We start from the raw sequence: 23,423 nt of genomic DNA, 5'->3' as shown, positions 1-23,423 counted from the left end.
GCTCCCTTCGGACCTGGCGAGTTGCTGAGTGGGCACAGGCCTGTGGGGGTGCACGTGGGCCTAGCTGTTCCCAGGCCAGGTCCCTGCAGACTCCAGAGGACACGGGGAGTTTCCTGCAGACCTGGGGGGCTCCCCAAGGGAACGGGGAGTTGGGCCCAGTTGGCTGGGGCTCGGCCCCCCTCAGAACCGGGCCCTGGAGCCTGGATTTCCTAGTGAAACACTGCGAGCAGGTGCCGGCCTGGGAAAGAAGCCACGGCCTGGCTCTGGGCAGGGGCCAGGTTCTCACCCCAGCGCTGCGGGTCTCTGGGGCCTCTCTCCACCTCAGCAGGCCGGACGTGCCCGACAGGATCCGGGGTTGGAGCGAGAGCAGTTCCTGGGGCGAACCCCAGCGCCGGGATTGGGGGGGATACAACATGTGGGGCCCAAAGCTCCAAAAACATTTTATTGCTTGTACCGTACAAATCCAGGGGCGCAGGGGAGCGCAGCGTGGCCAGATTTACAGAGCAAAACACTCCAGGAACATCAGCGGCCCGGTCCTAGGCAAAGCAGAATATCCCGAACCCACACACCTTATCGTACAGAGCGACTCAAGTATCGCCGCCTGGCAGCTGGGCTGCGTGCGTCCAAATCCAGCTTTGGAGACGTTCATCCCCCATCGCTGCTGGGAGACCCACGAGGATGTCTCAGTCTGTAACGCACTTCAGCTGGTGCAACTCTGCCGCGGGGGTGTCCGGTCACCACCCTGCCCTGCCCTGCCCCGAGGGGGCCGCTGACGGCTTCTGGCACACCCCAGCCCCACAGCAGAGCTCTCACACACGCCACAGAAGTAAAAACTCCCACCCCCCCGGGGGAGAAAGCTCCTGCCCCGCTGGCTGCTCGTCCACTCTCAAAGCTGGGCAGCTGCCGGGCTGGGCCGCACACCAGGGCAGAGTAGAAGCTCTCAATGGGAACTGTGCCTGGGACAGCCCCTGCCAGCTGGGGGGCAGCCCTCACCCTTTGGTGAGGCACAGAAGGGCACTGGGTGGGCAGCAAAGCCCGTAGTGCTGGTGGGAGGGGAGGTCTCGGCAGCCCAGCACCTGAGCCAGGTGAATCAACTTGAAATTCCAGCAACACGCAGCAAGCGAAAGGCCAAATGGGCATTAAGGCTCAGCGAGAAACAGCCAGAGCACCGCGCCCCGGGGGCAGGGGGCACCTGCCCAAAGCACCGCGCCCCGGGGGTGTGTGTGTGTGTGTGACCTGGTCACAGACAGGCAACCCAGGTGGCCACATGGGTTTTAAATTAAAGCTTTGCCAAGGTCCCACCTGGCTCCCTGACACACAGCGTGAAATACACAGGCCAAGCAATGATGCACTTTGACAGTATCCGCAAATGCTTCTCCACCCCAGCAGCAGCCGGCAGCCTCGCGTGCACTCACCCCGGCCCGGCAGCCCAGGCATGGGGGGGACACGCTGCTCCCCGGATGCTGAAGCCGCCAGCTGAGTTCTGCACATTCAGAACTGGCCTCGGCCGCTGGCGCACAGACCTGCCGCAGAGCTTGGGGAAGCCCAGGGAGGTTGAAGGCACCGGACTGGGAGACGGGGGTTTCCTCCCCAGCTGTGTAACCCTGGGGGCATTCCCTGGGAGAGCAATGGGGATAAACCTTCTGCTGGGACCCTTGGGGAAGCACTGAGCCTGGCAAGGCCTCCCTCCCCAGGCCCAGCTGCAGCCAGGAGCAGACCCCATCACATGGGGGAGACGAGTGTCTCTCCAGTGGAGGCAGGGCACAAATCTGGCTCCTCAGTTCAGCCTGGGGCTGCCCATGCAGGGCCATTCCCAGATGGACTCCAGCAGCTCGGGGGCACCTGCCGTTCTGCAGGTCCCACGCCAGAACCCTGGGCTGCGGGAAGAGACAGACCAGCGCTGCCGGGACTCTCCGGTGTGCTCTGAACGAGCAGGGGAAACCGCCCTAGCCCCCTGTGCCAGTGCTGCCAGGGGCACGTCCCAAGAACCATCCCCCCTCTGAGTGCAAGTGCCTGAGCCTCAAATTCAGGCCAAGTCACTGCGTGCGAGCGACGCTGGAGCCATATCTGGGGATGGAAGGGTCACGGGGACCCCTCGCTGAGTAGCCCCAGATCCTGCAGCAAACGGGGCCCAGCCTGGGCTCAGCCCTGCGGTCTGGCCCGCAGCTCAGAACTGGGGAGCAGCCGACCAGTGGTACATCTCCCCCACATCGCAGCCAGGCTGCACGGCTGGCTCCCACACTTGGGATGAGGCTCTCGCCCTCCCTGAGAAATTCAGAGGCTTTGGCGAGGAGCAGCCGGGACCCAGAGCAGCTGGTAAAAGCAGCAGAAATACTCAAGAGCTTAACAACAAAGAGCTGGCAAGTACGTCAAGCCCCAGTGCAGCAACCCCGGGGCCTGACTGCAGAGCAGGAGCCGAGCACTTGGGGCGTCTGTACCGAGAGCCCTGGCCCCCATCCCTCAGACCAGACCTAATCGTCTATTTCCCAAACCACGAGACCACACGGTGTTCTGGGCGTCAGCCGTTCACCGGTGCGTCCCTTGCCTGCAAGGGAACAGCCCCGTGGGGAACCCACCCCCAGAATTCATGGCCAACTGGCTGACTTAAGTGAAAATCTTGGGGAAACAGACCCCGCATGCCAGGACGCAGCTTGGCCCAGACACCAAAGCAGGTGAGAATGTTCCATCAAAACGTGTCTGACAGACACCGCGGGGGCCAGGGTCTCTGTCCGAGCAGCTGCAGCAAGCCCCAGCGTCTGGGTCCCCCGCCACATGCCCTACACCGTGGGTGTAACCGGCATCCCAGGCACAATGGCAGCCGCCCAGGGCCACGCAATTGACGGCCCAGGCGTAGCTCAGAGCTGCTGGGCAGGGAGACACGCTGTGGCTCCGCGACGCCAGGAGGAGCAGAAGGCAGCTGCTCCCCATTGCCCCTCAAAGCTGCAGATGGCTTCAGAGCATTTGAGTCTGACACGTGGGGTCCAGGAGCCGGCAGCCCAGTGACAAAGGGGGAAGAGTGCTCAGCGCCTGTGACTCATAACGGTCTCTGGCGCCCGATGCACTCTGCCCAGCCACTGGCGCTGGGTGAGATGGTGCGGCGCTTCCCAGTCCCTCGGCAGCGTCAGTGACAGCGCAGGGGGCATCCTGATGGGCAAACGGGGCCTTTAGCGTGCGCTGTGGGAAAAGCTTAGCCCAGTCGGGGGGCTGAGCTGGCGAGCGAGAGGCTCACAGGAGCAGCAGAGGAAGGAGCGTCTCTGGCTGAGCGCTGCAGAGTTTATTAGCCGCCCAGTTGTTCTGTAGAAAATCTTGCCGCACGCCGGGTGTGAACTAATCGCAGCGCCGACTTCTGGCTTTAAGGCAGCTTTGAAGAAAAAACGTTATTGCTTTGACAACCGTGTGCATTGTACACAGGTACTGTCATGGGCTGGGGTCGGCTTTCCCCCGACGAGAACCCCTGGCCTTCCTGACACGTCACTTCCCGTGGAAAGAACCGGTTTCTTCCTTAGTGCTATTGTGCCATGGGAGCCTTGCTGAGTCTCCAAGTGCTCCCGTCCCTCCCTCCTGCCCGCCTGCCGAGATCCACGCGGCTCTGGCTTCCACCGGCTCGGTTGTGTCCCTTTCCCTTCAGGTGCAGGAAGGGCTGTAAAGATGTAACAGGCAGAAGAGAAAACAGGACCCACGAACCCAACCCTGGGGCTAGGAGCCAGCATCCCTCACCGCACCAGAGCCGAGCTAATGGAGCAATGAAGTAAACAGCCCTCTGGGCTGAGGGCCAACCCGCCGGGCTGTCGGCCTGCTCCGAGGGTTTGCTGTGCGTCCCAGCGGAGAGTCCCGTCCCGTCCCGTCCCGTCCACTCGGCGGCGCTCTCCATTACCACCAGAAAGCTCGGCATTCCTGGCGAGTCAGTTTCGATTCCACAGGATTCCTCTCCACGAACCTCTCTCCGGGGCTGGGTTTAGGTTATGGCGAGCTGACATCCCGGCCCGCAGGGCGCGAGGGGCTCTCGGACACTGGAGGAAGGCTCACTCGTGGGGTGGGCTGTCCTTAAAAGCTGTAAGCACTTCTAGGAGTTTAAAAATCAAAGCAACCCCATGGTACTGAACCAGCAGGGCTCGGAGCTGCTCAGAGCCCCAGAGCAGGAGCACTTCCTTCCTTTCAACGCGGCTCCGTCCGGCGGTGCGATGCCAGGCTGGCGGCGTTTCAAACAGCTGGGGCTGCCCCTGCACCTCCAGGAGCCGGGCTAGTGTGTGAGCAGATTGCTGGAGAGAAATCCCAGGAACAAAACCAACAAGTTCTCCCATGCTCGGAGCCCAAGTCTCTGCCTGCCGCCACCTATTCTCGGATGCTGGCGGAGTAGGAGAACTGGGGGAAGTGCGTCCGCTGATCGGCCTCCAGGGAGTCCATGCTGTCATCTGCAGCCAGAGAGAGAAGCGGCTTATGGGGAGGGGGGGTGTCTCCAAGCACCACAGGGAGTTGGGAGCACAGTGTCCAGGTGGCCTTCAACAGGACTCATGCTCCTAAACCCCTTGGGTGCTTCTGCAAATCGCCTCCAGAGCCTGCGCAACCCGAGATGCCCAGGAGTCGGGCTACGTGGTGTTATCTCTGCCTCCTTCCCACCAAGAGCAAGCCGGGAGCCTGGTGGGCTGGAACCGCAGAGGCCTGCTCCCAGCTTGGTCCCAGGCTACACTGGGGACCACCATTCCCTTCTCCCTCCGCGAGTGGCTCTCGCTGCGTGTCTGAGCAGCACCCGGCAACACAAGGCCCCAGACCTGTGCCGGTCCTCGTGACTTCTCCCAAACCCTGCGTCTTGAGATCTTTCAGCTGACATCCCCGCACAGGTATCAGCCACTCGGTGTACAGCCCGACGCACTCCCTGCCCTGCTGACATCCTCACGACACAATGCGGTGCCATGACAGTGCGTAGAGCTCCTGGTCCTGTGCTTACGCCGCTACAGCAGCCAGGCTTGCCCTGTTTCTGTGCTGGGCAGGGCGGAGCGGCGCGACGCTCCCTCCATTTCAGCCCCTCCCTAGAGCCCGGCCCGGCCATACTCACATCGGTCAGGGGGCGTGATGGTGATCGACTGCGCCGTGAACTCATCGTCAAAGTATCGCGTGTCGATCTCAGATGTCACTTGGGGCTTAAACGGTGGGACGAGCTGCAGAGCAACAGAGGCTGCGATCAGTAACAGGGAATGTCCACTGGCTCCCACCAGTCCCAGCACGACAGCGCGGCTGGGTCTGTGCCTGCCACTGAACCATCCCAGGGCCCAGCTCCACCTCAGCTCCTATGGCTGCTGAGAGCAGCGTCAGCCCCCGTTACACCAAGCGACGCCGCTCGCCATCTGAAACCGGCCCTGGGGCCCCAGGGGCTGCGCCCATTTCCACTCACCCCGTGAGCTAATCCGCAGCGCCCCACCCAGACGCTTGCCGAGCAGTGACGCCTGATGCCATGTGAAGGGAGGTTCCCACGAAAAGCAGGCCTGGCTTTAGACGGCTCCAACCCCTCCTCCCCCTGGGTCTGCAAACCAGCCACCGCAGCTCTGAGCCAAGCATGAGAAGCCGTGCAAGTGACCGGCCCCCCAGGCCCTCACCCAGCACCGACGCCGGGGCACGTCTGCGACGTGACCGGCCCTCACCCGGCACTGGCATCCTGTGCGAATGGCTCTATTGCACCACGCACGCCAGGAGGAAATCAGCCCCTGACGATGGCCAGCAGTTCCGTAGCCTCACCCAACCCTGCCTGGGATCACTTTCTCAGAAGGATGATTCTGACGGGACAGTGTTACTTTACAGCACCGGGGTCTCGCAGTTCAAACCAAAGGGGCTGCGCTGTGAGCAGCCAGAGCTTCCTCGTGGAGCTGTTAAATGTAGGGAAGGGAGAGCCAGGACTTCCCTTCCTGTCCGTCCCAGCAGGTGGGACAGCAAGCTCTGCTCCGTGCTGGCGGGCGGGTTCTGCCCAGCCTCACACATACTCGGTGGCAGTGGCTGTTCCGAGAACTCTTCAGATAAGTGGTTCAGGGGATGAGAAAACCCCCAACCTCCCCACAGCAAAGAGGGTTCCCCCCTCTTACCTTCCTCTGAACCACGTCTTGCCAGTTGATGGCCGTGAAGAAGCGGTGCTCCATCACCTCCTTGGCGTCAGTGGGCCCTCCGCCTAGCCTGGGGACACAGAGCAGCCTTACCCCCTGGGCCATGCTCTGGGGCCTGGGCCACCTGCACTGCTTTCCAGGGGCACTTTGAAATCCACTTAGTCAAATGTCGCCAAAGGTCAGGGAGCCCCTTGTGAAGCACCAGGACCCCGGCCTGAGGCCATCAGCAACGCGGACACCAGCGCAGCTCCCTAGGCTCTTGGCCTGGCCCCGCTGGACCGTCTGCGTCTAGACCCCTGGAGTCCAGTGCCAGCTGCTCTGAGCTCTGCCCAAGCCAGGCCAGGGGCCTGCCCAGGGAAGAGCCTGGGAGCTGTAAGCCAGGAGTCTGCGCAGGAGCCGAGGACACCTGGCATGGGGGATCTCCGGCACTATCCCAGTCCTGACCGTCTCCACGGCGACTGACGCATCTGCGGCCAGCGAGAGCCAAGAGCCGGTGCCATGTGCCTGTGGGGAAGTGGGGCTGTTCTTAATGTTCCCTCTGAATACTGGGGGGGGCCTCAGTCTGGCCACCCTCTGTCTCCTGGCAACTAATGGCCAGGCCTTTCCCCCTTGCGAGGGGATGCTAAAGGTGGGGGAGAACAAAGAGATCAGGTGACCTCCTGGCCCGGGGAAAGGAGCTGAGCAGAGAGGAGGGGCTGGAGGGGATTGTTAGTCTGGAGCTGGCTGGGGACGAGGAGTGAAGTGCAGACGTGGGGGTCTGGCTCACTGCCCCCGCAGAATGGACCCGGCCGAGGGGTCCGGTTCGCTGTACCTACAAGCTCTGTTTTAGACCCTGTTCCTGTCATCGAATAAACCTCTGTTTTGCTGGCTAAGAGTCACGTCTGACTGCAAAGTGGGGGTGCAGAACCCTGTGGCTTCCCCAGGACCCCGCCTGGGTGGGCTCACTGTGGGAAGCACACGGAGGGGCAGAGGATGCTGAATGCTCCAAGGAGAGACCCGGGAGGTGAAGCCGTGGGAGCTTCATGCCCTGAACAAGTCTGCTCCAAGGGAGATGAGGCTACCCAAAGTCCTGACTGGCTTTGCGGGGAGCAGCTCCAGAGTATCACCCGGGGACCCCGTGAGAGTGCCCACCTCTGCTTGGGGTCCTTCTTGAGCAGCCCGGCCAGCAGAGCCTTGGCCTCGGGGCTGAGGGTCCGGGGGAAGCGGATCTCCTCCATGAGGATCAGCTCGAAGAGCCGCTCATGATCCTGGTTGTAGAAGGGGAGGCGGCCACACATCATCTCGTACATGACGACGCCCAGCCCCCACCAGTCCACAGCCCGCCCGTAGTCGTTGTCCTCCAGCACCTGTGCAGGGAAAGCAGGGGGCTCGTGAGCTGTGGAGAGGAGTCCGGCCACTAGCCCCCCTCCCCTCCCCAAGCTGGGACAGAACCCAGGAGTCCTGGCTCCCAACCCCCCTGCTCTAACCACTAGCCCCCACTCCCCTCCCAGAGCTGGGATAGAACCCAGGAGCCCTGGCTCCCAGCCCCCCTGCTCTAACCACTAGCCCCACTCCCCTCCCAGAGCTGGGACAGAACCCAGGAGTCCTGGCTCCCAATCTGCCCTGGACTAGGTCGGGGCGGTGTTACCGTAATACACCTAATAGTGAGGGATCAATACCTCTGGGGCCAGGTACTCTGGCGTCCCGCAAAAGGTTTTCATGGTGGCGCCGTCCGTTATGCCTTCCTTACAAAGCCCGAAGTCCGTGATCTTGATGTGGCCGTCTTTATCCAGCATCAGGTTCTCCAGCTGAAAGGCAGAGAGGGAGCGAGGGAGTCAGAGCTCCGGTTAATTCCACTCACTCGTCCACACGGAGCTGAGGCTGTGAGCTCGATGAGGCACGGTGGCTAGTCTGCACAGACGCCACCACCATCGTTTGACCTGGGTAACAATCACAGCAAGTCAGTCCTCGTCAACCCCAGCAAGATCACTGCGCTGGACGCGGGCAGTCTGGCTCCCTTCAGGAGCAGCCCGGAATCCCAGCCAGAAGCCCAGCATCCGGGCAGGCAGGCAAGCCAAGGGCAGATCACCCAGGACAGGGGGGTGGTTAAAAGAGGAAGCTTTGAACTACCCGCCACACAAATCAAGCGCTTGCCAGGCCGTCGTGGGGGTGGGACGGTGCCCTCAGAAGCAGGGACAGGAGAGAAGGGCCCTCGCCACCTGTTCTCCAGACACCCTGCTGCAGCGACGAAATCCAGCCAGGCCGCGGCACTGCCGAGCCAAGCAATGTGGGGAAAGGGACCCAACGGCATAGAATCCCAGTTCATTTTTTAAAATCCAGGAACCTGGTTTCCAGTGGCTCTGAGCACCGACTCCAGCTGCAGCCACAGGCACTCAGCACCCCAAAGACGGCTGTTTGCCCCGACATTACCTTGATGTCCCTGTAGACCACGTCCCTGGAGTGCAGGTACTCTAGCGCCGACACAATCTCAGCACCATAGAAACGGGCCCGGTCCTCTGTGAACACGCGCTCTCTCGAAAGGTGGAAAAACAGCTGGAGGGAAGGAAAACCGAGTGGGGGCCGTTAGTGCGAAGGCAGCCAATCGAGGGCCGATGGCTCTGGCAGCCCTGAGCCGGCGATAACGCCGGCGGGTGTGTACGACGCGCATTGCCCTGAGCACTCCCAAGGTGGGAGAACATGCCCCGAGCCATGCGATTCACAGGTTCCCTCACATACTTGTGTCTCCCTCACCAAGCCCAGCACACAATGCTGGAGGAAGTGGCAAGGTGCAGAGCAGGAATGCTGGCTAGGAGAGGCTGGTCAGTGCTGCCAGCAGGACATGGCATTAGCCACACCTGCCGCCCCGTCCTGTGGGAGGTGGGTAACAATCCCCACCATAGCTAGGAGAATGACGTTCCTAGGGCCAATCAGTGACGGGTGGGCAGGGAACCCAGGAGTCCTGACAGGGAAGGACCCTGCCTGCAGGGGCAGATTTTCCTGTGTCCCAGCTCCTTACGGCAGAGCTAACACAGCACTGCCAGGGGCCGGGGCCGGCACGAGCTGCTGTAAGACCTGAGAGCCCCCGAGTGAGATGACAGACGAGCTGAAATTCTGCCCTGCCGCAGAGAGGGCGGGGGGGGGGGGGGGGGTCAGTCACAGACATGGGCCACCCTCACGCTGACTCCTCTGCACCCCACCATGGTCTTGGCCAGGCCCACAGGCCCCCTCACCAGTGAAGGGGGCAGAACGGCTCCTGAATCTCTCCCCTTCGCATTTCCCCTTCCCAGCCCGTGCCGCTGTTTGAGGTGCCAGGCTGCACACAGCGGACCCACCTCTCCGCCATTGGCGTACTCCATCACGAAGCACAGCCGGTCGTTGGTCTGAAAGGCGTACTTCAGCGCCTGCAACAGAGGGAGTGGTTGAGAAGAGGCAGCTGCCAGCTGCATGGCTTGGCGTTCCCCAGGACCACAGAGGAACGGCAGTGCTAAAATCCCGGCTCCCACTCCGGCGCCACGCCCAGCGCAGGGCCTCTCAGCCGCCAGCGCCAGCCTGAGGCCAACGGCAGGAGCTGGGCACTGGCACATTCATTTCCCATTGGCCCTCCACAGCCCTGGCTCATGCTCCCTCCCAGGATCGGCTGCCCAGGAGCCGGCAAGCGAGAGATGAACGCTCTGCACCCAGACGCCCAGCTCGGGGCAGCGTTTAAAGACAGGGGACACTTGCTGCGCTGCTGAAGGAGGTGACACTGGAAGACTGAAAAGGTTTAGACTAGCAGGTAAGCAGCCCACTTCTCCCGTTGGCACGCCCGCCCTGCCGGCCCGGAGACCCCACGGGAACTTCCCCGGCTGGCACGCCCGCCCCGCCCGCCCAGAGACCCCACGGGAACTTCCCCGGCTGGCATGCCCGCCCTGCCGGCCCGGAGACCCCACGGGAACTTCCCCGGCTGGCACGCCCGCCTCGCCTGCCCAGAGACCCCACGGGAACTTCCTCAGTGGGCACACCCGCCCCGCCCACCTGGTGACCCTCTGGGAACTTCCCCAGCTGGCACGCCCGCCCCGCCCGCCCGGAGACCCCACGGCAGGATTTACCGTCAGGAAGGGATGCCTACTGTTCTGCAGCACTCTGCTCTCTGTAACTGTGTGCGCCACCTCGTCCTGCGGGGAGAGACAGACACAGCAGGAGATCAGTTGTGAGCTCACAGCCAGCCATGCCACCCAGCCCCAGAGCCGCGGGCCTTCGAGCTGGCAGGTGCGGACCGGAATCCAGCCCAGGAGGGCGGCATTCGCACCAGAGGGGAACAGCTGCCAAGGCACAATGCTTATCACTGGCCAGCAGAGCATGGGAGAATACGCTTGAGTCCACTGAACTTGAAGGGAAGCAGGTGCTTAAGTGTGTTGCTGACTCAGTGCCCACAGATCCCCCGCCCCCATTTACTGCTCTAGCCCCGAGGAACCCCAGCCATGTAGCAGCCCCCATGGCGCCAGGTGCTGTACAAGCACCACACAGACACAGCCCCGCCCCAAGCAGCTTCCAGCTGAAGGCAGATGGCGACGGGCGAACACATTAACTTCTAAGTCTTTGAAGCCCTGGTGAGTATTTCTGTCCTTGCTCCCACGGATGCACACAGGAGAGAGACGGACAGTGAGTGTAGCCAGCCACGAACTGCAGAAGAGGAGGTCACCCAATGACATACAGCTCACACTGTGGGTGTGGAATACGCCTGCTTTCGTCTCACTTGGCTTCTGCCTTCAGTGAGCTGCCCCCGAGCCCCGCCGTGCTGACCCTCCCCTGCTCAGATCGTACCTTTGCGATGATGACTTCTTTCCGCAGGATCTTCATGGCGTAATAGCGCCCAGTGGCCTTTTCCCGCACCAGGATCACTTTGCCAAAGGTCCCTTTCCCCAAGAGTTTCAGGTAGTCAAAATCGTTCATGGTCTAGGAAAAAAGGCAGCGGGGGGGTGGGGGGGGTTAACGCACTGCAACATGGGGAAACGCTGACCAACGAGCCAATCAAAAACTGAGGGGTTCCCTCACCGGGGTAGCTAGTTCCAGCCTGGGTAGAACAGCACGTGGTCAGGACACCCAGCTATGCCCCACTCCAGCCCCCTGGGGGCAGTTCCACCCTTGCCGGTTAAACCAGGGTCTCGTGTGCTTCCATGCCAACTGGCCAACCTCAACCAATTTGACTCCCAGGTCCCCGCGGAGCAGCCTCTTGCTCCAGATAAATATTTCCTGTAGCCGCTAGGGGAGGGGCTGGCAGAAATCACGGGGTCAAGTCAATTGTCCCGCCCTCAGCTGACAGAAGATGACTGGTGAAAGGGAACTGTGTTCCAGACAATTAGGTGCTGAGGGGGCAAAGAACACACAGCGTGTTTCTGTAGCAGGAGACGGGGTTCCTGAGCGATCAGCACCTGTGAGGGACACAGGCGGAGTGACTCTCCTTCTCAGCGAGCGCGCAGGAGAACCTGGCCGTGGGACGTTAGCAGCTTGGAGCGAGGAACAGACCCAGTGCTATGACTGCGCCGCCGCAGGGGGTTCTGACCTTCCCCAGACCCTGACCTCACAGTCCACGCAGAACAAGGTTTGGGGTCGTCCCCCCCGCTGAGAAACCTCAACCTGGTAGGCATCTTACTGCTTTCGCCCGGGTCTTGCTCACGGCCACTTCCATCTCCTCAGCTCCGGTGGTGTCACTGGGGGAGCCGCACTTGTAATCCATCGGGTCTTCTTCGGGCTCCTGGTTCTTTAGGCTGTTGGCAACTGTCTGGATGGCGTGCATCCACTCCTCCCTGCGGGGAACACGGGGGTCAGCACGTGCCACAGCATGGATGCTGGTTTCAGAGGAAGGAGACCGCGGCAGGGGCGGATCGGTGCGTCAGCACCGCTGACAAGGCTTCGGCGCTTCCTTTTCCCACAGCAGCGACCCCAGGTCCCAGCAGTGTCCTGACCAATTTCAGCCCAGGACTTCCCACCCCTGGGCTCACACTCCGACAGCGCAACCCATCATCCCCACATCAGAGCGGCCCTTTGCTTTGCAATTAACACAAACACAGAACTCCCCACTTGTTCTGGTTGCAGGAGGCCCCCACGTGAGGACGTGCTGGGCTCAGAGCAAGCAGCTCTTTGCATTGCTGCCCAGAGACCCCAGGGTCCCGAGGGGAAGGCCAGGGAGCCCCCGGCAACTAGTTGAGGAGAACTTGAGCAGTGAACGCAATGCACCACAAGCCTGCCTCCCAACAGCAGCCCCCGCCGGAGCCCAGCTTCGCTCGCACGGCTCAGTGGGGAGCTGGGAAGCCACACAGAGCAGCGCAGGCCAAAGCAGCTACGGATGCCCACTCTGCCAGCAGCTAGTGGTGCCTGACCTCACCAGGGCTCCCAGGGCAGCAGAGGCTGCGGGGCAAGGAGCTCTGGTAGGTAGCATGCGGCACGGCACCAGCGTGGCTGGTTCTGCAGCACAGAGCTGGGACTCGCGGGAATTCCAGCCTGGGAGCCAGGGAGCAGACAGGTTCCATCTGCCTCCCTGCTAAGGGCCAGGCACAGCCCAGCTGGAGTTGCGGGTCCCTAGCTTGGCCTTCCAATGGCGGGTCACGCGAACACTCCTGCCCTGCAACAGAAATACTTCGTTTCGCTTCCCCGCTCCCACCCTCTGGTCAGCTCGGCATGCGGGGAGCCCTGAGCTCAGCCAGGGGTCGGGGGCAAGAGATGTAGCACCTGGAACACTGGGGGGCCCCCGATCCTGGTCTAGGGGGGTGGGCACACCCTTCTCCCTCTGTCCCCATCTCCCACTTGATGTGGGGAGAACATCTGCCTCTCCGCAGGGCTGGGGGCACTGGCTGGCCAGTGGCTGCCAAGGAATCTGCAGACCAAGACTAAGCTCCCAGAGAGCCTGGCCGCACCCTGCGTGATGGGCCGGGGGGATGCAGCCAGGGTGTGCGGAGCTGCACCTACCGTTCGTCAGGAGAGTCCACGTGAAAGGTTCTTTCGATGACAGTCGTCCACTGCAAGCACCGAATGACAAATGTGTTCGGCCGAGGCCGCTCAGTCTTCATCAGCTGGCATTCTGGGGGCAGAGCGGGGCAGTGCAGGCCACCAGTGATTTCTGAGACCAGGTCCCTTTTGCTAACCCCCGATCTCCTCCCTGGCTCCCTGCTCATCGCAGGATCCCATTAAAATAACAACCCTGCGTCTTTGAATGCCTCCCATTGGCCACATCTACAGCACCCAGCCCACACCTGGGTACCCTCCTGGTACCGTCTCTGCGGCCTGCCAGCTTCCTTTCAAAGATGGCAGCCGGCAGCCCGCCCATACCAGGGCTCTCAGTGGGGCCAGCACTACTGGGAGTAACCCTGTACCAGTCCCCCACTTGCAAACGTTGCAGAGCAGTCTGCTGTTCTCCTGCGCCGCGACAGCGCTGGGGGGGCCGTTACGTCAGAGCATCGGCGCGTGAGAGGGGAACGCAGCTGCTGGACGAGCCCTCAGCACCACCACAAGGCCCTAAACAGCACCATGGCACAAGGACCCTGGAGACTGACTTCTCCTCTCAGCTTCAGAGGGGATGTGGGCTGTGCGAGAAGGAGGCTGCCAGCTTTCCCAAGGGGCCATGCATTTGCTGGGGAGAGATACAGATGTGTCCCTTGGGTGTCCCTGCACCTCCGGGCGTAACTGGCAGACGTACCTGCAACCGAGAAGTTGTTCAGAGGCGGCAAGCTGTGATCAGACGTCTCGGGCCGCTCCTTGTAACCGATGAAAGAGCCGTCGCTTTTCAGAAGGAAGTACCTGGGTCGCCATGTTTTAATGTACTCCCCTGGAACAAAACCGTATCGCGCCTGGCGTTACTTCACGCCTCGCTCCGTCCCTTCGCTACAGGGCCCACTTCAAACCAGCTCTCACCCCGACGCCGGCACTGCAGAAAGGGAATGCTGAGCCGCTGCCCTGCTCTCAGCAAGGAGCCAGCGAAGGGGCAAACAACCAAATTTCATCGGAGATGTGCCAGAGCCTCAGGATTCCCACTGACCAACTCCAAGGCCCACAGCGCCCTCAGCTCCCCACAGCCACTTGGGAGTGAGACAGAGCCAAGGACATCCAAGAGTGGGAGTGGTTCCACGCCACCCAACACTTGAGACAGATCCTCAGTGATGAAATGGGGGGTCCTCTAAGGTATTTCAGGATAACCTCTGGGGAAAAAGCAGGAGTTTGGCGGTTCCTTTAGGGCCCCTGGGTAAGTCCAGTAAGGCAGGGAAATAGCCACCCAAGCCCAGGCAGGTGAAGTGACTTGCCCAAGGCACACAGAGGGAGAGTGGCAAAGCTGGGACCCGACCCAGCAGTCCTGGCTCCCAGGTCCCTGCCCTGACGTTAGCTGAAGTAGCCGACTCTGCGGTGTCGCTCATTTAGCACCTCTCCCCCCACTGACATGTACGCTGGCAGCACCAAAAGCAGCCTGACCGCAGCCTCAGCCCCAGGTCCCGGCACACCATGCCGACGACAGAAATCGCACTGGATCCTGACCCCTGCTCTGTCCCCGGCTGGACCCAGAGCCCTGGAGTAAAGGGAGCCAAGCAGGATCTGTCCGTGCTGCAGGGCTGCCAGCGCCTGCTCCCGAAAGCGCTCGACAAGCAAGGGAAGAACAGGGCCACCTCCAGCATCGCTATAAATAACCCCCTGTGCAGCTGCTGCAAAGCCCCCTTCCAAGAGCCCATCAACGCTGACAATACACACGCGGTGCCACGGGCGCCTAGCGCAGAGCCGCCCAGGGGGACATGCCCTGTGCCCCTGCGGGCAGCCTGGCAGCTGCAGGACGAGGCCAGGCTGGCCACACCCGGGTTTCTAGCACTGCTGTTGCTGGCACCCCTTCCCAGCCCCCGTTCCCAGGGCCGTTTACTGTGGCAAGGGGGGCTAAGCCCTGCTCCAGCCACACGCTGAGCTGCTTAACGTGGGTCTCAGAAAATCTTTTGTCCGCGCTGGCCAGGGCAATGGGCGAACAGCCCAGCCTGAGCACCAGCAGCGCAGATCTAACCGTGCTGCGAGCAGGGCCCGGGGAGAGCTCTCCCACGCGGGCTGCAGTCCGATCGAGCCGAGGGCCGGCTCCGAAGCCAATGGAAAGACTCCTGTTCACTTCAGCTCAGGCCCTAGCTGCAGAAAATGTAGCACAGCCTATGCCCAGCTCAGGGCAGGGCTCCTGTCTTGGCCTGGGCTCCCTTCCACCCTACACTCCGGGCTCAGCTGGGTAACTGAAAACCAGAGCCTTCCTTTTCCCCGGCAGCTGAAAGGAGCAATTCCTCGTGGCGTCCCTAAGCCAGGCACAGCCCTCAAACAGCCTCCCCTTCTCCACCAGGGAACACACAGCCTCTGCCCAAAGCCGCCTGCCTGCAGCAGAAGGCTGCACCTTCCACTCGGCACAGCATGGCAGGGCATCGCCCCAGATCTGCCCACGGCAGACGCTGCCCCGGAAGGGGATTTTCCAGAAACGAAAGAGGGGCCAGCAGAGCACAGCTTGGCTTTCAGAGCGCTGGCAGTCCCGTAGGGCTGCGCACAGACAGCAAGGCGGACAATCTACCTGTGGGTGGAATCAGTGGGTCAGAAGGAGCTACATGCACCCTGCCACCCTGGGCGAGCAGTGTCAGCATTCTCCTCTTCCAGGAGTAAAGCTTAGCCACAGGGCTCAGCAAAGACCTGCTGCTGCAGCAATGCAAACAGCTAGGGCCTAGGTTCACACACAAGTTGCAGCAGTTCAAAAACCAGATTAGTTTAGCAAGTGCAAAAACCTGTGTGGACACACTTACATCGGGTTAAAACAGGCTCCATGGGTTTAACTCAAGCCTAGAAACGCACAGTGCAAACTAAAGCAGCACAGGCCAGTCAAAACCTTATCAGCGTGTCCACACACACAGCCGCACCGGTTTAAAATCCCACCTTTAGTTAGGCTGCTGTGATTGTGCCCCCACAACATGCCCCACCGCCGGGTGGGCTCCTTACCTCTCTTGTGCAGCCAGCCCTCTTTGACGACTGACACCTCGTTCATGTTGGTGCCCCAGCTCCCGGCCACCTCTGCTGGGCAGGACAAGGAACCAGGGTAACGCTGCCAGCTGCAGGATGCGCTGCGGGCGCAGTGAGCTTCTGTGGGAGAAAAGAAGCTGTTTACCATCGCAGAATTCACTGGACTTCCAGACAAAGCCACGGATGGAGCTCCCACGAATGCCGCCACCAAAGATCCAGCGTCGCTCGCCATGGGGTCCGAATCTGCCCCCTCTGCCCGGAGGACTGAGCATGCACCAGCGCCTGCCCCCTGAGCTTACAAACCAAACCAAGGCAGACAGAGCAGGGGGGACACAGAGAGGTGATCAGCCCCTGCCCCCAGTGCCCTCTGCACATGCTGCATGGGGGAGAAGCACACGGGGATGCCTCCGAGACGCAGCTCTCCTGCTGAAGACAGAAAGGTAGCATCAGTTGGAAACCGCCCCCATACAGGGTATCATTAAAAACTCCCCCACTACATCGATGCAGCCTCCATAAACACAGGATCCAGGGAAACAGAGCCCTGCTTGCAAACACTCCCGAGCTGCACGGCAAGCCCAGCTACCTGCTCAGGCACCCAGAGAGGTGTTTACCAGCCCTTATCTCCTGCAGCACCATGTGCTACCATCACTGATGATAAAAAGCCTTGGAGATAAGAGGCACTAATGGCACATGCTCAGATCAAAGACACTGGCGGGGAAAACACAGGCAGAGCCCTTACAAAACAAACAGCTGGAGAAAAATTAATCCGAGCCACCTGACGGCTGGGGATCCAGCCATCGCCTACGTTGGGCTGCTCTGAGAAGCGGCTGTTGTCCAGGCTGGTCAGGGAAAACTCCTGCTAGCCCCCGGGCTGAACCACCCCAGTTCTGGCTCCACGTCTAGGGGCTGCGCTGCCGCCCCAAGCGAGGGAGTTCGGGGCTCACCCCAGCACAGGGCTAGAGACGTTTGCCTGCGGCGCCCCTGTGCCGAGCCCTCTCCCGTGCGAGCGCAGCCGGGCTCGAGGAATGGCCCACTAATGACGGCGCGCGGGTACCGAGTGCTGGGAGCTGCCAGGCCACTCAGAACTTCCGCTGGATCTATTTTCATTCCAGCAAGCCTGGGAGCTCGCCAGCGCCTGCCCGAAAGCCCGACTCCGGCCTGCCTGAACCTGGCTCCTCGCACTGCAGGAGCTCGGCCACAGGGAGCCGCTCGGCCGTTCCAGGACAGCACGGCGCGGCGAGGCAGGGAAAGTCGGCGGCTCCCCTCGAAGCCGAGGCAGGGTGCTGTCCTAGGCCAGGCAGGAGCCACGAGACGCGCAGGACGGTAAAAACATCCAGGCCCAACGCCGGGATTCCACACCGCAGCCACAGCCCCACTGGCTCCCAGCTCTCCAGCCACTGCGGCCTGGTCCCTCCTCCACATGCCAGGCCTCGGACCTGCCTCATCCTGGCCCACGACATGGGGCTGGTGGAACAGAGGGATCCTCTCCCCCCACATCAGCGATCGAAGCGTGACAGGAACACTTGTCCCAGACTAGCTACTTCGGGTCAGTGACCGCACTGTGCGAGCCACCAGAGCCGGTGCTTCAGAGTCCTATCTATAGCCAAGCCAGCGGCTACAACAAACAGCAGGAAAACTAGGCAAGACGGTAATCGGAATGACAGGACTATAACGAACAGAGACAAGGGCAGAAATAAAACCTCATGTCGCTAGAAAGGCAGCTGGTCCCAGCTTTGCAGGGTGTAAAGATCCCCTATCTAGCCCAGGCTATGGCTGAAGATCCACCTCGGACACCTTAGTGTAACCAACTCAGGAGCAGCAAATCAGAGAACCCCCTGCTAATCTGCAGCACCCGCTGTGCTGCTCACTTTCTCTGGGACACTCCCTTTCCTTACAACCCACTTGGCCTCACGCGGGACTCACCGAGCAGCTCTTCACTCTACTTCCCCCATGTTCCTGCTGCAGAGGAAGTTCCTGGGGAGAAGCAACGGGCGAAATGGCACGCCACCGGCTCTCCGCTCTGGCTCCAGGGCTGCCTGAACAGGAGGAAGTGGTGCTGGGACAGTTCCCCAGAAAGCTCCAGCCCATTCAGCGGAAGAGGTCAGATCACCTGTCAAGAATTCCTTGGCGACCGAGGCCTATTGGAGCTCGACTACCCTGCCCCCTCGCCAGCTCTCCTATTCAACTCGTGTGCCCTCCCGTGCGCACCCCTTTGGGGAACTAGGTTCCCCTCACTGGTGCTCGGTCAGAGACATGCTTTGCCCACTCTGGGCTGGCCGCTGTGAGGAAGGGAGACTTTCCCTACTTGTCCTGTTTTCCTCAGAGCTCGTCTGACCAGCCCAGAGCTCCTCTCCACTCACATCTCTGCAGCCCATCCTCCCGGAGGGCTCAGAGAACTTTGCCCAAACATCTGGACTAGTCCAGGAGCTCCAAGGGAAAAGCTGGTTGGCCACTGAGGTAACGGAGCTTGGAGATCGGGGAACCAAAGCTCACCCCATAAGACCAAAATGGCAAATGCTGAAGAGGCGATGTGTAATGCTGCCACCCAGTGCCAGGCCAGCCTGTGGGCACACGTAGAGCGGGGGGCTGCGTCGAGGTGGAAATACCCCACACGTGCTTTGGCAATATTTAGCCCTTGCCAATCACAGGTGCTTTTCCAACAGACCTGCCGAACTCCTGAGTGCGGGAAACCGACGGCAAAGAGAGCGTGAGACGTGCCAGCTGGCGCGTTTGGGAAGGGACTGGCCTAAGCCCTGAGCGGGTGGCGGCGAAAGGGCTGGAGGACTCCAGCGCTCTGAGCTTCTAGATTGTGCCTCCAGTTTTACAAAACGAAACATCAGACAATTATGACCCACACACCAGCAGACAGCGAGCGGGCCGGACGCAGGCCGCATGCAGCCCCAGAACTGCCAAACTTCTCCCCGCAAGCTCCACGGCTGAGCTAAATGAACCCCGCACAAATAAGGTGATTTAATCCACACGTATTTTCATTGGCAAAACTGACCAGAAGCAAGAGGGGGAGAAAGACGCCGTCAGACGAGTTTATACAGAACCACTACTGCAGTCCTGGCTACCAGACAAAGCTGGGGCTGCCACTGGATTTCACTCATTTACAGACAGTGCTAAAGGTTCAACAGAATGCCAGCAACAGGGCCATCCTCCTGTCCTGGGAACCGTGGTGCAGAGGGCCCTGCCTTGGCGGGAGTCAGGCTGGAGAAGCCAAGGCAGTGCTGCCCCAGACACTCCCGCATGGCGCGAGTGCGAGGCTGCGAACACACACCCCACATGACAAAAGGTATTTGCAATAGGCTAGAACGCAGGTGAATGGACGGTGGCTGCAGAGGCAGAGCCATGCGATTAAGGGGGAGCAAACCAAGCGGTAAGACCCAGTGAAACTGGCAGCACGTGGAGCTGCTCGATTTCCAGAAGGAACCATCCGGCCAGGCTTCAAAGGATCCTGTTGGCCCCAGAACGTAACGCTTTCCCATGAGCGACCTCGTTAGAGGCGTCCGTCCGTCTGCCGGCCAAGAAACGCTCCAGGAACAACGTGTGGGTGAAACAGGCCAGACCAACAGACCGGTGCAGACACCTGAGACTTGGCAGACGGACTGACCTCCGGGAAGTGGCCATTTGGGACTTGTTTTCCCCACCAGGCGGCGAGGCAGAGGGGTGGCGTCCAGCTCACGACCTGGCTGGGCTCACTAACCCCTAGCTTTTCATCAGAGCTCAAAGCACTTTACAAAGGAGGAAAGTAGCGTCATCCCTGTTCACAGAGGGGAAACTGAGGCACAAGGACAGGAAGTGGCTCATCTACAGTGACCCAGCAGGCCAGTGGCAGAGCTAGGAACAGAACCCAGGTCAGCTGAGTCCCAGTCCAGTGCTCCCTGCAGTCCTCCTCTTAAATGCCACTAGCAGCACCAGTCAGACGAACAGCAAACGTGGACCCTCACCTACCAGTAACACGCTCTTCACCTGGCTATCTCCAAGTGCAGGAGGTAACCTTACCCTTGTCCTACAGAGCTGCAGGCCAAGGCAACGCACAGCCGAGAAGAGACTAGAACCTGAGACCGAGCAAACTCCGTGGCTCTAGCTAGAGACAAGACGCAGCCCCAGCGTAAGTGCTAATCTTAGCAGATTAACAAGGAGATTATTAAGGGCTGGAATTTCTGACACTGCCTTAGGGTCCCACAGGTCCTCGGCCCAGACACGAAGCCTGCAAAGTGCCGGATGGTGCAGGTACGCCCGCGAAGAGAAGCCACTGGGGAATGCCAACAATTCTGCAGAGTTGGGAGCTATTCTGAGCCAGCACTGCGGGACACAGAGCAACGGCGAGGATCCACCTTCTGGTGAATATCACGTGCCTTTGATGGCGACAAGCTCACCTGCATTTCTGACTGCCACACGCTCACACCGAGCTGGAGCCGAGAGAACAGCAGAGCCAGACCAGACCTTTGCAGCAGAACCCTGGCTGGTCTGACCCACAGGGAGAAAGCTAAGCGCCTGTCTTCGGTGTGCAGCCGTGGGCTCTGGGAATGCCTGCCAAGCACTTGGCCTCCACCAGATGCCACAGAGCAACGTTTTCAGATGAATCTTAATCACTCATGAGCCAAAGCCCCACTGACCTTCCTGCTGGCTCTTCACTCATTTAGATGCTTCTGAAACGTCTCCCCCAAAGTCTCTGCCCGAGGAGTTTGCAATCTAAGAGCGGTTTGGATCGACCCGCCCTCACCAGCTCCGCACACAACGGCATCAAAGCCTGGGGTTCCACACATGCTCCTCAGGTACAGAACAAGCCAGTGGAAACTGTTTACGTTCAGCAGCGTCCTGAGAGCCGAGCAGATCAGTTTAACCCTGGGGAACATTACGCCCCTTTGCACAAGCGATGCGCGGGGCGTTTGAAACTCACCCTGGGATTCTGCGACTTCACTGGGCAGCTGCGTGCAGGGAGAGAGCAAAGTGAAGTCCCAGCAGGCAGTTCCCTGTTCACGCATGCCAGCGAGACTGACCCTGCGACCTTCAGAAACCAATCCCAACCAATCCCTGAGAAAGCCAGGCTGGCGCTCGCCACAACCAGCGTGGGACATTCAGGGCCTGTGTTCTGGGTGATTGCAAGGGTCCCTGCTGGCCTGGAGACATGAACGTGCCAGGGGTGAAAGGACGGCTCTTTGAGAAGTTTCCCTGCAGCTCCGTGAAGGAAGGAGTGCCCAGTGGTTAGCATGCTAGCCAGGGCTTTGGGAGAGCCAGATTCGAGTCCCTGCTCTGATGCTATCTTCCCGTCTGACCTCAGCACACCAGGGTCTCCTCCCTCAGCGGCTTCCAGGCATGGTGGGAGAAAAATGTACATTAAAGATGGAGACGGGCAGCCTTTCTGTGGCCCTGGGGCCATGTGAGAACGCTGGAGAGAGGCAAGGGACAGCAGCCAGACAGATACTGCAGGGACGGGCCGATCGATTCTCTGACCGAGTCGGCAGTACTTTAGACCCTTGTTCTGAATGCTCAATCCAGCAGGTCATAGGTGCCTGGGTCAGTGTGCATGGACAGCGCCTGTCTCCAGCAGAGATTCTGCACAGGACTGAAACGCAAACAGCATGCGGTGGGGGCTGGGGCACCAGGCCTTGCGGGCACTCCCACAGAAAGCTGGGGTCTTTGGTTCAGTGACTCTGAGGCTGGCGGGACCATGACACTGAAGAGTCTGACCTCTCGCACAGCACAGGCCAGGCATTGCTGCTTCCAGCTGGCTGAGTGGGAGCAGATCTGAATGAGGAGGATTTTGGATAGTGCCTCTGTGCATTTGCCTAGCTAAGGCCCAGGAGACCAGAGCATAATCCCCTCGGGGAGGTTGGCTCTTCACTGGGGGCCTCAGTTTCTGTCAAATGGAACTGATGTTAGGGACCTAACCTCCCTGAGCAGCACTGGAAGGGTTAAATACTTGCAAAGTGCTCTGAGATCCTTAACTAGAAGTGAAATATTTTCCATATTCATGGAGGACAAGTCCCTCGATGGCTACGAGCCAAGAGGGTGACACAACCCCATGCTCTGGGTCTCCCTCAAGCTCTGATGGCCAGAAACTGGGACTGATCACTCGATAACTGCCCTGTTCTGTTTCATTCCCTCCGAAGCATCTGGCACTGGACTGATTGGTGGCTTTAATGTCAGAGGTGTGGGGCGGGAAACAGCTCCCAGCAGCAAAGGGTTCATATTCTGTGGTGCAAGGAGAGATCTCAAAGAGAGAGTGAAATGCAGGTCTACAGAGAGGGGCGGCTGAGCGGCTTGGATGCAGACAGATCTGCTACCTTGGAAGCTCACACCTGCTGGCCCTCATCCCATGGGGCACCCACCCGTGAGTGCAGGGAGCAGCGCTGCTGCTCAGGCCTGCTGGCCCCGCTCCCCGCTGGCTGGCGAGCCTGTTGACTAGCTGGCTGTGTGACTCAGCTAAGTACACACTACGCTGTTTACCCCTTTCAGGATGTGCAGAATGGGAAGAGGCAGAGGAGTGGCTTGTGCACTGCTAGGATGGAAGTGTCTAAAGCAAAGCTCCCGGGGCAGAGAAGAGTCCTAACACGTCAGCCCCAGGCTCCCTGCAGAACCGGGGGGGGGGGGGGTCATCCCATGCCAGCGGAGCCGTACAGCCCTGGGGATGCCTGGTTCGGGCACCCAGCCAGCCTCTCTGCGGACGGGCACAGCCTCTCCTCTTCTCGGTGTGTGACAGTCACTGGAACAAAAGGCTCAATAAACATTAGTTCTTCCACTTGGTTGTCTGACATCTGACACCCTTTGGCAACCCTCTCCAGAGGCTCCTGCACTGCAAACAAGCGTTTACTTCATCTGCCGGCAAGCGATCAAATCACAAACCACCACAAAACGCCATGGCTCTGGCCTGCTGGGCCACACTGACATCCCGGGGTGCAGGGAGATCGTCTGGAAGACTCACGAGGGCTGCGCTAGCCACATACACTGGGGTGCAACCCCCCCAAAGACCTCAGCCATTCCACATGGCGAGGGATGAGCTTTACCATGTCTGCGTGTGAGAGGCTCTGTACGCCACGCGTCACCACATCCTGTATTTCTGCCGAGTCTAGTATTTTGGCTGGTCAAACGTCAACAAGAGAAAACGAGGCCCCCGAAGTAAAAGAAAACCACACGTGCCGGGTGACAGAGCTCCAGCCTGACCTGAGATACCCTGAAACGGGCTGCGCTCACCTGTGTCAAAAGATGCCTGGTGGGGGGATGAGGGGGTTCCCAGTGACTCATTTCTGGAAAACAAGTTAGAAAATAACACACGTCTATAGCGTCTCCACTGAACTTGGAGGCCCCCCCCACCCCCCGCACTGGGGCGGTCGGGCTGTGATTTCCCGGAGAATGTAG

The 23,423-nt window shown here is 60.5% G+C and overlaps 1 protein-coding gene across 2 annotated transcripts; it reads right to left on the bottom strand.

The window, feature by feature from the left end:
* Positions 1-429: 429 nt before the first annotated feature.
* AKT2 (AKT serine/threonine kinase 2) lies at positions 430-23,322 on the bottom strand. Of its 2 annotated transcripts, none has more exons than XM_032795631.2 (14): positions 23,259-23,322; positions 16,038-16,178; positions 13,741-13,869; positions 13,014-13,125; positions 11,701-11,854; positions 10,872-11,003; positions 10,157-10,222; positions 9,401-9,469; positions 8,499-8,621; positions 7,748-7,876; positions 7,221-7,435; positions 6,072-6,159; positions 5,054-5,156; positions 430-4,412 (listed from the first exon to the last, which is right to left on the bottom strand). In XM_032795631.2, the coding sequence occupies exons 2-14, from the start codon at positions 16,081-16,083 to the stop codon at positions 4,333-4,335; spliced, it is 1,446 nt and encodes a 481-aa protein (XP_032651522.1). In that variant the 5' UTR covers positions 16,084-16,178; positions 23,259-23,322; the 3' UTR covers positions 430-4,332. The 2 variants fall into 2 exon arrangements, with proteins under 2 accessions (XP_032651522.1, XP_032651521.1); XM_032795630.2 differs by lacking the exon at positions 23,259-23,322 and adding an exon at positions 20,965-21,224.
* Between the last annotated feature and the right edge of the window lie 101 nt (positions 23,323-23,423).

This window comes from Chelonoidis abingdonii, chromosome 11, assembly GCF_003597395.2.
Source record: "Chelonoidis abingdonii isolate Lonesome George chromosome 11, CheloAbing_2.0, whole genome shotgun sequence".
In the NCBI taxonomy this organism is placed as follows: domain Eukaryota; kingdom Metazoa; phylum Chordata; order Testudines; family Testudinidae; genus Chelonoidis; species Chelonoidis abingdonii.
The sequence above is the reverse complement of the archived record's forward strand: the minus strand, read 5'-3'. Positions and strand labels throughout refer to the sequence as shown.